At 50.3% G+C, this 12,500-nt stretch overlaps 1 protein-coding gene across 18 annotated transcripts in view; it reads right to left on the bottom strand.

The window, feature by feature from the left end:
- The window catches only part of LOC126570930 (TLD domain-containing protein 2), a 104,474-nt gene that overhangs the window by 6,866 nt on the left and 85,108 nt on the right, over positions 1-12,500 (bottom strand). Inside the window, exon 1 of one of the 18 annotated variants that reach the window (XM_050229061.1) lies at positions 9,438-11,100. The exons of 15 other annotated variants lie outside the window; for them this stretch is intronic. In XM_050229061.1, coding sequence (XP_050085018.1) covers positions 9,438-9,488 — 51 coding nt within the window. In that variant the 5' untranslated portion in view covers positions 9,489-11,100. Of the gene's footprint in view, positions 1-1,250; positions 2,080-5,749; positions 6,953-9,437; positions 11,101-12,500 lie in introns of those variants that run through there. 2 more of the 18 variants (XM_050229060.1, XM_050229062.1) reach the window with 2 other exon arrangements.

Below are 12,500 nucleotides of genomic sequence, written 5' to 3'. Positions count from 1 at the left end.
AGGCGCGTCCAATGCGTAGAAAGATGCACGATCGTCATCGGCGGTAGGAGCGGGGGGGGGGGGGGGGGGGGGGGGTAGAGCGAATGTGCGTAATACCACAACCACCTCCTATGAACTCACACGATCGTCCGTTGACCGCAAAACGTGATTCAGGTGGCGAGCAACAAACAATAACAACCTAAGCACGCCATTAATGCAGGGAGAATGAATATCTCGCATCACGCCGCTGGAAGAGGCGATTGTGGTTTTGTGGTGTGCAGCAGGCCATTGAGCGATCGATGCTAGCCAATTTCTCCTGCCACACCGTGCATTCAATCCGACTCACCGATCCGATCTGATAAAACCATAGAGACCTGCTAGAATCGCTAGTAGGCTGTCACCTTTTGTTCGCCTGCTTGATTGCTTCGATGCCTTACAATTTGTGGATTCGTTTAGCGTTTGCTCTCGAGAGATTCCCCCCCCCCCCCTTTTTGTTATCGCATGGCCACCACCGAATAGAGAGGGACACAATTCCATCCCTGTGAATGGGATGCAGTGAGCTCCACTTAGCTACAATAATGCCCGGGAGATTTCTATGCAGCAGCCGCAACCGCCAATTCCCCTGGAACAATACAATTAATGATGATGCTTCGGTCATTGCAATGGACGAACACTCGCTCAGATCAGAGGGTGGGCGTCAGATGGTACAAGCAGAATTAAAAAAAAAAACAATCACACATACACCGCACAATCAAATCACGGGTGGGGCTTCGGTTGTGTTATTTGTTGTCGGTTTGTTTCTATGCTTATTATCACAAACAATGGTCGGAACATCGCTCAGGGACAGAGAAAATGATGGTGGTGGCTGGCCCCGAATAGCCGTACTCTAGAATGTTCGCGCAAACGATGAGCATGCTTACCATCTGCGTGAACTCACGTTTGTTGCTTTAGAAAACTCCTTCAAATATGAATAATTAATTGGATATTTAAACAGAAAAAAACGCCTAGATATGCGCAACAGTCGAGGTTAGGTGGAAAGCCAAGATTAAATCGTTGACTACTGCGCTCGATACAACCTTGTTCGATTGTTCGTTTAAAGATGGTCATAGAACAACAAGGCAACCGTAGGTAACGATATATTCAACCGAAGTCAGCGTTAAAGTAGTCCTAGATCGTCACAGCTTAGCACTAATTAAAACCGCTAAAAAGCCTAAATCTAGCAAATAAACCCCTCCCAATAATATGCCCATCCGCTTTTGCGACAGGTGTACCTGATCTCCATATGGCGCCAAGTTGAGTAGTTCGCACATGGTGCTGCTTCTGGTGGTGGTTATGGTTGAAAACGGGAAACTTAATGAGAAACACAAACACCTTCCGCGGACCGAAGCGGATCCTTTAACAATTCGGCGACTCGACTTTCTGCACTACGCGAGTTCACTCAACACAATCCGTCGTCCGTGACAATGCGTGAAGGTAAGGGAAAGCCAGTTCCTCAACTAACGATAGCAGCCTTCGAAGGGCGAGCGAGTGGCGAGCTGCGAGAAACGCATTTGCAAACGCACATTCGCGCGACGCAATGGCCCTGAGTTGCAGAGGATCGTCCGCTTAATTACTGTTTACGGTGCAAACACGTATCCTCCCGTGCACTCTGTGGGGCTCTGCTGCCGTTCCCTCGTCTTCTGCTCGTCAACACAAACGAGGGCGTTAACAGTCAATAACAGGGGCCCTGTGTCGGCGGCGGCTGTGTAGCAGCGTGTTCGGTATTCTCACGATCTGCTCTTCCAGATCTCGTTGCGAGTATTTGGGAAAGTACGCAGATAGCCACAAAAAAAACCCCGGATCCACTACTAGTCTTAGGCCACGCGGTGTACGTCACGGATCGTGTTCAAAAGCACATCATCACGACTCCAGGATGAACCTCGGAGGAGGAGCAGGAGACGGAGATCGCCAACTTTAGACTGGGGTTCTCTTTGGTTTGCCCGCCTAATTAACACCAACCGGACTTGTTGGCACACCGCACCTTCACAGCTTGGAGATTTAATAGCAGGAATGACCACTACGACGACAACGACGAGCACACTTCCGCTCCGACGGGGATCTCGCGTTAGACTAACAGAACGGCCGAGAACGCAATCGCACGCAAACGCTTTGTTGCTGATGAGCATCTGGCCTGTCTGCTCCTCCACCAGCGGAGTATAGCGTTGGTGGGGGTGAGGGTAGGCTGTACTAATGGGTGATGATCGAGTCTCTGTACTCGTTGGTGCGCCATACATATGGACATGGGCTGCTGCGGAGGGGGAGGGGGAGTAGATACGACGCGCATTAAAGGCGATCGCGCATCCCACCGTCACACCACACTTTATATAGAGCATCCTCGCTTTGCCAATTGAAATGCCCCATACCCTTTTATCTATAAAAAAGGGTTTTCTAGAATTTGAAGATTCACTCAGTCAGATCTTAGTGACTTGGCGACGAGGAGCGGGACTAACAACTTCCAAGACATTAATTGCTGCACGGGAATCAAATTGTTTATCCCTCCCTGGTCGCATCGCCGTAGCCCCCTCGACGGACTGTGCCAGTGACATTGTTCTCCAAGCTCGCGCTCCTCCGGAAATTGGCCTCGCTCGACTTGACGCAAAAGAGCGATGTGAATGTGAACATTAACCACAAATAGTGGCCCGGCGGACAGGCGACCGATCAGCGCCAATCGAGCGATCTCCAGTCAGTTCCAGTGGTACCCCCTCGCGACAATTTGGAGCCTGTTCTTCATCTCGATATCTCATTTAGGAAGTCACGATCGGAGTCACGATTGAGAGCGACTCGTGCACGCTCATTCTATTTCGGGGTTCCGTACGACTGCTATTTCGCAACTTTTACGCACGTACCCTGGATGTATGATGACGATGTCAAAACGAGTTCCGATGCGGCTAACCAACCATGCGATACATTTTTGTTACAATCCATGTGACGTTCACTCCACATCTGTTTTTGTTGTTGTCTATTGGTGAGAAATTTTCGGGAAAAACCTATTAGAATGGCAATGGGAAAACCACCAACGGCAGTTGATGATGAAATCGGAACGGAACTAAGCTAATTAGATGCTCAGGCTTTTGACGCTCAACCTATCCCCGGCCCTCCTCTAGTTCCGATCGTCTGTATTACGCGCAATGTCCGTCACACTCAAGTGCGTCAGTTCCAGTAGCGGTTCGCTGGGACAAACAACAATGAGAGAACTCCCGTGCGGAATCGGGGCTAACAGGTGTGACTTGGGCAAGCGGACACGCAATGCAATGTGTGCTCATCGCTTCATGCTGCTGAGGATGATGATGCACCAGTGTGCATGCATCATACGCACTCATGGGCGTACTCGGGGATGATCTGGGAGATACAAACACACATCCGGCGCTACGGATGATTCAACGAAAAGGCTTTACAATTGACGTGCGCGCGCGCGGATGATATATGCGGCGGCCACTACCGTGATTCATATGGAAACGCTAACCCTAGAGAGCCGGCCATCTGTTTCCCCGATGTGGTCCAAAAACGGAGGCACGTGTCCTTACACTCGTAGGCTTAGCAACGACATCTGACACCTTATACCAGCAGCCACAGTTCAGTTGGAAACAGCTGTACTAGCACTCCACACAAGCCGATACCAGTTCGGTACCCTTGACGCGTATGCGGTTGAACCGGAGGAGCGTTACCCACGATACCTTTTCATACCGTACGTTTCCTATAAATGCGGCTTTCGACTGATCTCGATGGAATGTTACAGTTACACGCCTCACGAGGATTTCTCCTGAGTATCTGCCGCGCAAACCACGACTTTTTTTCCTATCAAACAACATTCTACCAAGACAAGATAAAATGTCACTCATCGATGAGAATTTTACGGTAAAGCACTGCGAACCGGTTGATCGGTTGAAAGGAAATTTGCCGAAAACCTGAAATGTACCCGTGGCGGGGCAAAGGGACTACGACAGCAGCAGCTCTCTGTTGGATAACTTTAATGAGCGTCACTCGTTAATTGGAAGCATCACTGCTGCGAATGGAGGGCAAAGTGTCGCGCATGTCGGCCGCAACATTTGAAAAGCTGCTCGACAGAGGACAGGAAATGGTTGGTTTCGTCAGGCGTCGATCACTGATTACTTCACTTAAGCGCACTGCGCTCCATAAATCAAATCTCGCGCCACCAATCGCACCGACGGTCATTACATTTAATTGCTCATCCACACCGGCTGAGCAAGATTCTGGGGCCAGCCAGCTTGCCCATTCGCCGGTCGCAACGTCACCTGACGAAACTGTCAATCGCGAAAAAGGGGAGGACGCTGACATCGATCGATTGCACTATCGGCCCACGATGATGCTACGCTCCGCAATGGCTGGCGAAACCCAAGGAAGTCTGTTCACCCCGATGATGCAGCCGAGCTGGGTTATGCAATTCGTCGCTAAATCATTGCTCGAGCTTGCGTCTGACAATGCAAATCAGAGCAATTGCGCTCTTCACGAGAATGGGCCATCCGGGCATGGAATTTTCCACCACGAGTTGTGGTGCACCAGGAGCTGCAGCAGCATCCCGGTGACCGCGGGGGGTGTATCATCCGCCGGTAGGTTCGCTGTCCGTGGTGGTCGCGGCGGCAGCAATCGCAATGATGGGCACGCTAGGTCAGTCGAATGTCAATCGGCAACGACCAGCGCAATAACTCGTTAATATATAAAGCCCGGCTTATCAGTGACAATTCTGATGAGCACCATATGGTGATTGCGAATGGAGCGCAATGCTAGTACCAGTAGACTCTCGCCTATCAGTGCGCCGGTAGAGGTCACCGGTTGCTGACACAGCACATGGGTGTTTATGCTCTTAGACAAGTGTTGTCTACAATGTAACAATCTGTTGCCTTCGGTCGTAAACAGGGGAAAGGTTAGAAATCTGCAGATGTGGCTTCCGGATGTTCATGGCATCGGTTAGCACAAATCACTTCCCATTCGTTCCACTAGATTATCTCGATAGTTGTGCATGAATTAGTGCAGAGTACCTAGAACTATTTTAAGCTTTAATTTCTCTAATCTAGGTTGCTCCAGATTATATCAAATTCATTATATGAAGTAAGCTATGACTTTCATCCAGATAAGTAACCTTTTTGTTGCTACGATTTTGTTGAATCATAGTACGCTATGCACGTAGTAAACATTTTGAAACACGGATAATTTAGCTGCTCTAAACTCATTTTTTACTTCTGTGAATCTTGCGCTCAAACTTTCTCTCATTCAAAGAAATAGAATACCATTTGTAGGGAGCCTCACTGCGATTCACGTACTAATCAGTAACCGAAAATGCTTAAACAAGGTAGGTACGTAAGGCTTTTGAATTAAATTGATAAAAGTTTACCATTGCAGGCATCCCAAAAAGAGTAGGAGCTGGAACTAAGCAGAGACTTTGTAACACTGTCCAACTGATGTATAATTGAGCGTTCAAAATAAGGAAATAACGAAAATATCATCTTTAAAACTGAAACAGTGCGTAATTTTACGTTTCAAAACATAATTTATCCAAAATCACGATTGTGAACCGATGTTGCATCCTTGCTAAAGTTTTGAAAACTTATCATTATGATTGTACTAACTTTTTTAGTAATGTTTTTATAATCCCTTTATCTTTTTTGAAGCACTTTGCTATATCAAAGACTAATCAAACAATTTCCCTTAAAAAATATATATTAATTTAACCATTAACCGTATCACTTCATCGCCACCTCCCCCCTCTTCCTACCGTGTGCAGTCGATCATCGTCGTACTCCTCTTTCGCCGAAGAGCTCAGCAGATAAGCGTTCTCATCGGCATAGTCTGTGGTGATGCTGCTGCTCCCACCAGCACCACCGGATAGTGGCAGACTGTCATCGTCACCGTGGTGGGACTCGAGCAGCGGTGGTGTCGGTGGTCGCGCCTTGCCCCCCAGTACACGCCGCAACGGAATGAACCGGGCCCATCGATAGTACAGCTGACGGCCCCAACGGCGCGAAACGAGATAGAGTCCAACGGCCGGTATTGCTACGAACAGCACCAGATACCACATCATGCTGGCCACGGGATGATGTAATAACACACCAGCCCTCTGTCCACCACCTGTTACACAGCGACGCAGCGGTGGCAACGGTGGCCAAAAGATTGCAGATTGTGCCGAATGTGTTTTCGAATGTTTATGTTTATATTCGGCCGTAGTCGTGGTTCTCCCTTTCGCTTCCCGCTATCTGGTAGTACTCCGTTAATGCGCGCCAATGTACTCAACGCATACTAAACTCGTACGCACTCGTACACTCATACACCACACGACACGATGGGGACAGGTGTGCTCCAAAACAGATTTTTCGACGAAACCAAAGTGGTATGCGTATTCGAAAGGCACGTACTACAGCGATGGTTGCTTAGGTGGGGTGGAAGATTGGAGCAAAAGGCCTGCCGTGGTATGCGTGTGCCTGTGTATGTACACCGACCGGGGACCGGTTCACATTCGGAGCATGTGGCACAAGGGGTTGTTGGTTGCTTTTTTTCTTGGCAACCACACCAACGTTGTCTGTCGCTCGGACTGGCGACGACGACGACGGTAGGTCTCGTGACACCCCGTGGTTGCCGCGTAGGCTGCACCTTTCAATTCAACATTCACCACATCAGCAGCACATACAAGAACTGGGTTGCTTCAAATAGGATTGTTAGTGGCTGCCACTCGGAAATCTCGGAAACTACTGCACTTTTCATCCAACACAGTCGTCGTCGTCGTCGTCGTCGAACCGAGAATCCATAATAGAACCAACGACTTTCGATCGATTCTTAACACAACGCCAGACACCAGTTAATACGAAAACGATCCCGAGGCAAGGGAATGGCACTAATGGAACGCAACGAAAAGCAAGAAAACACAAGAACAACAGCGAAAACCAGGCACACTGCGATGCAGCAACGAACGAAATGCACGGAAAGCAATTCTCTCTCTTGGTGTCAGCAGGCTAACTAGAGTGCCGGCGGGAACCGGCGACAACTTTTGACAATCCATCCAGCCAACCAGCTCAGCTCAGCCCGCTCAGCCGACCAGACCAGACCACACCAGCCCAGGTTAGTGTTGGTGTGTCGCCTGTGGCGCCCGATACGCACACCGTAGTAAAGCTTGGCCGGCCAGGCGGCCGCCGTCGTGTTCGGATCGTGTTTATGGTCGAGACAGCCGATGCGTGCTGCAACTGCGCATGTTTCTCCCCGGAGAAGGGTAGCTCCCCCCGGGGGGGTTGGTTGGGGAGGGACATGGCATATCCAACCCATCGATCGGAAACCCCCCTCGAGGAGGGAAGTCTCTTTCACTCTCTGCCCTGTGGCGAGAGAGGAAACAAGGTCGACGAACGCGCCGTCACGCCGGCGCTGGCGAACAGATCTGGAGCTTTGCTTGGGAGCAGAGCTTTCGCGAGGGAACGCAGGCTACTATCTCAGCGCAAGTTCCGCGAGTAGCACGTGAGACCGGGCACGTGTTGCTCTCGTATCGAGTGGCAGCCGGTCGAAATTTGAGGATAAGGTGATGGCGATGGCGATGCCGGCGCAAACAAAGCAAGGGTGAGAGCCGTTTTTTTTCGGTTTGAATCAAACCGCAAAGACACACCCTTCCTCCTTCTTCTTCTCGTGTGCTACAATGAAAGTGGAGCAAAAAGGTCATTTTCGTATTTTTAGGTGCAATCCAGTTTCGGGCGGTTGGGCGTCCAGTGGAGGCCCGCGGTTCTGTTGTGTTCGTTTGCCGCTCTCAACGCACTCCGCCAGCTTATCGAGGCCACCACCGACGAAATGAGGGAAAGGGATCGTTGTATCGACGCACAAATGGCTAAAGCAAAAGCAGAGACTATTTGAAAATGTTGCGTTCAACATGATATTTCTGTTAGATAAAAAATTATTAAAACATGACTTAAAATAATTTAAAAAAAAAATTTGCGTAAAAATCATCGTGGACTATTTTTTCAAAGGGAAATTACTGGTTAATAAACCTTCAGCAATACCGCCTAGATATTTTAATGTGACTACAATCAATATTTACAAGGTCATTTCAACCTAATCGGAGGACTATGCTTCGACCGTCGTCTACAGACACCATCCGCTATAGTAACGTTGGTCACATTTAACGCGTACCCTATACGAGTACTAAAACACAATAAATCCGCCATTTAATTGCTGGTGTCGTGTGGTTGCATATTCACATCTCCTGCAGGTGTGGGTGCGTACCCGGACCACGAAGCTTCTTTCAAGCCACACCTCCCTTTATTTGTACAACAGGAATGGGGGTCTTGACTAGTTTAATCGCTTCCACCTTCCACCTAGGAAGGAGCGTGCACAATGACGTCCATCCAAGAGGATCAGCTAATCGCTTGCGATGCGATGGTCCGAAATGTGACTCGCACACTAATTGAACGATTAAAATGCAGCACGTCACTTTTTACGTTGCACCAGCAACCACACACACCCACCCATGTTGGACACCGCGCTAGTACAGACAGCAGCAACACCAGTAGCCGCAGTAGCGTTGGTGTGAAGGAGAGACATAAATTTGCATCTTTGCGCCTGCGACCATCAACCGACCGATCGATGACTGACGGAGGGTCAACCGAGTGGAGGACGACAACGGCGACGACAACAGCGACGACGACGATCGTGCTCTATTGGTAAACAAAACAAGTCGTCTGCCGTCTGATAGCAATGCCTGATACGCAAGGAGCAAAAATGTGCCCGGTGAAATTATTTTCACGCGGCACAAAAAACTGGAGTGAAAGCTGAGTTGGTTTCGCCGAGGAGATCCCCATTCGTTGCCCGCAGCTCGTACGAACCGTTCTCCTCGCTTGTGGTATAGGAAGGAATGAACCGAATGGACCGAGTTCACGAGTCCGCTCGTCCCGCGTCCGCGTTCAGTTGTGCCGGGCTTCAGTTGGGTGTCAGGGTCACGGCAAAGGTTAGCCCGTCTTCCACTCTTCCTCCCTGTGCACTACTCCTGCTGCAACGACCAGCGTTCCGGTCCTATTCCTCGACACACAGCACACACCTGACCTGTGTGATCGGATCGGGTGTAATTAGAGACCCAACGCTTGTGCTTGAGAATATGATTAAACGATCCGAACTGGCCAGCCTGCTCTGCTGCTGCTGCTGCTGCTGTTGTTGTTGCTACCGGTCCCTTCTCTCTTGCCTATTTTTATGTGTGAACAATTTGTACCGCACCTGCTCTCGAGGATCGAGACCTTTGCACTTGTTGTCGCCGCTGTTGCCGAGCTCCGGCCAAGACACAATAGCTAGAAACCGACCAAGCAGAAGGTCTGGTGATGAATCGCATTTTTCACGCTCCACGGCTCCCAATGTTTCAAACGCGGGAAAAGGATTTTCGTTAGTAGAATGCGAAAAGCGCACGACGACAGCGATGGACAGCGCCGTGCGCAGGAATTTACCTTCGTCTTCAGATACTTCGTCAGGCGATTAATTTTGGACTTCGACGTCATCGTTTACCGTTGGTGATGATCGGTGATGAGCTCTCTTCTGATTCGGATTCCTCGTTACTTTCAGTCGCACAGGTATATCTCGGTCGCGCACGCACACAGAATATAAAATAAAAACTCAACAAACAAACAAAAAACGCGCGTTGGGAGGAGAGTATTGGATCCAGGTATAAATATGTATCACAGATCGATCGCGAGAGAGAGAGCGATGGATGGAGTTGTGTGTAGATGACACGCAGCACAGCCACTAGTGATCGGTGGCCCACCGTTGGACACTACGCGATCATCCTATTCGGTACCGATCGCGACCGACACCTCTTCGAAGGGCAGCTTATGATGGTGAGTGATGGGATGGATTCCAATTACACCAACTAGCTGTTCCGGTTCCGGCACTCACAAACTGGGCCCAATTTGGACCGCCACCAACAACAGGTCGCTACGGATTGATTAGCCTGACCTCGGTACAGCTGGACTTCACTTGTGGACCGCAGGACGCGGTTTGGATCGTTTGGTACAGTACTGGTCGGGCTACTAGTAACGGATCTGCGCAAATCTTCTTCATTAGCGCAGCAATCGGGATGAGGATCATTCTTTAGAAATTTGAATTGCAACACTTTACTCCCCACAAACACCAACAAAAACACACACAGACATTCTTCAATCACTCACGGGCGCCTGAGAGATCAGTAGCTTAGACGCGATTAATGGAGGCAACACCAGCGCAGTGTTTGCGATGAGCAGAGAGCATCACATTAGAGAGCTATAAGCGAAAGGAGACGGACACAGCAGCTGATCGGATCCCTCTTTCGCTTTGGGAGATTCGTGTCGTGAATTTCGATCTTCTCTGTTGCTATTTGTAGCGCAACACAGGCATGGTGGACTGATGCTGCTGAATCACGCGGACAGTGATGGCGGACACCGAAGCCAAAGAGCGTACGGACGGTACTACACAGGAAAAGCGACGTGAACGTGGCCACGGTTCAACGGAACTGTTTCACACACCACACTAGCGCAATCCAACATGCCCACGGTTGTGGTCTAACAAGGGAGCGACCGACCGACCGACCGACCGTGTGGTGCTGGTGCGGTGTTGAGGGGAAGAGTTTGTTGACCAACTTTTCACCAACCACAACAGCACGGCCTCTGGCAGGTCGTGTGTACGATCGCGCGCGGTTGCGATGAGCGCTTGGCCCGTGATTCCACCTCCAACAATTCGGTTTTCACAGCTCGCTCTCTCTCTCTCTCTCTTGAAATGCGTACCACGGTTTGACCTTTCCTTTTGTTGGTCCGCACGATGCCTCTATTGCGGCACAAAGAATCAAGCTGATCTGCACAGGACTAGTGGTCAAAGTGTCCAAAACATTACACTTCCGCACAGATCGCCGATCACGTTATCCTTGGTTCAAGGCCTCCAAGGATCGAGTTCTCTCAGCACAGGCCACAACGCGCAGTAACCGTTCTCTTCACCTGCTGCTGCTGTTGCTGCTGCTGCTGCTGCTGCTGCTACTACTAGTCCTCGATCACTCGATATGCACACACTCTACACGCAGCGTCGTCGCCATTATTAGCGAATGGCCAATCCGAAATGCATATTATACACGCTGCTCACCGCGTCGATCGATGGCGGCAGAATGAGGAGATGGTCAACATCAGCGCGGAATGGCCGTTCGTTGGACGGGCACGCGCGCGTGGAAAAGGTGACGGTGTCTGCGGCTCGTCGTAGTGTGTGACCGATCATGCATGGCTCCGGCAGGGAGAAGGATGGAGAGGGAGGATAGTGGGGCGGCCACGTGTTAGTGTGTGCGTATGAGGTGAGTGGGCAAGGTGAACGATTGGGACGACGCTTCAACCGGGGCCGAAGCAGCCAGCCATCGATCGATGAGAGATCATTGGCTCAAACCGGCCGCGTGCGACCGCGATCTTTCCCCATTTTTTTTTTTCGGTGAATCCGCACTCGGAGCGGTCGGAGAGTGGCTGTGGCTCGGTCCAAAAACCGACGCACTGAGTACCGCGCGATTGGCCACACAGTCGCAGAGAAAGACCACGAGCGAAATGCGTCGCATCCACTTTCGGCTGATCGGATGAGATCCGGCCAACGGAGCGGTGTGACCGAAGCGAACGAGTGTGCCCGAACGATCGCGAAAACAAAAACAAAACCCGGGCACACAGCGTGCGCCAAGACCCAAGATCGCACCGAACTCGACCATGACGGAAGGGCCGAGATGGGTGGTTCTGGTGCAGTGGAAAACTACGATCGCCCCGGGGTATAAAGGGCAACAAGCTTAGCGGAGAAGCTACGACAAACCGGAAGTCATGCGACCATCTTTTCCCGGCGAACCAGTTTTTCCTATTCTTTGCCTTTGAGGTGCGTGCGATCTCCGCTCCGATCAGTTTGGGAACTTTTCATCGTGTCTTTTGTCGTGTCCGTCGTAATGATTTTTGTGGAAGTTTTCCAGTGAACCAGTTCATGTATCGGACCAGGTAACACCGTGTTACGGTTCCATTATCAAAGATATTTCCTCATCGGTCGCGTCACAAGTAATATTATTTCATTGGAAACGATCCCAACAAACCACCAAAGAGACGCTGCTCCCGCGTGCCATTGCCACGCCAGCCATCGATGCAACGCAATTGTGGCTGAGGGAAGCAGCATGAGCTGAAGGACATCGAAAAGAATCAGAAAAGACGACCATAGTTATCTGGAGAAGTGCTATGCATCAAGGATGATCACTTTCATTGCGACGGTAGAACAGTGTCGGGTTGTTGAGCAATCGCACAGAACAGAACGCTGACCTTAAATGGACAACGCAAAAATGCCAAATCCAAGACAGCGAGGTACCGAGACAGTCTCGCCAGGAAGGACAGTACGCAATGCAAGAGAGGTGATCGAGAACGTCGTTCTTGAGTATCGAAAGCGTCGTGCAATGATCCAGAATCTGCGGGACAAAAAACAGGCCAACCTCCATCAGCTAACACCACCAATGCCATCGCACATTCTGGGGGCTATCGAAGATC

The sequence above is a fragment of the Anopheles aquasalis genome, chromosome 2, assembly GCF_943734665.1.
Source record: "Anopheles aquasalis chromosome 2, idAnoAquaMG_Q_19, whole genome shotgun sequence".
Lineage (NCBI taxonomy): Eukaryota > Metazoa > Arthropoda > Insecta > Diptera > Culicidae > Anopheles > Anopheles aquasalis.
This window is presented reverse-complemented; position numbering and strand designations above follow the sequence as displayed.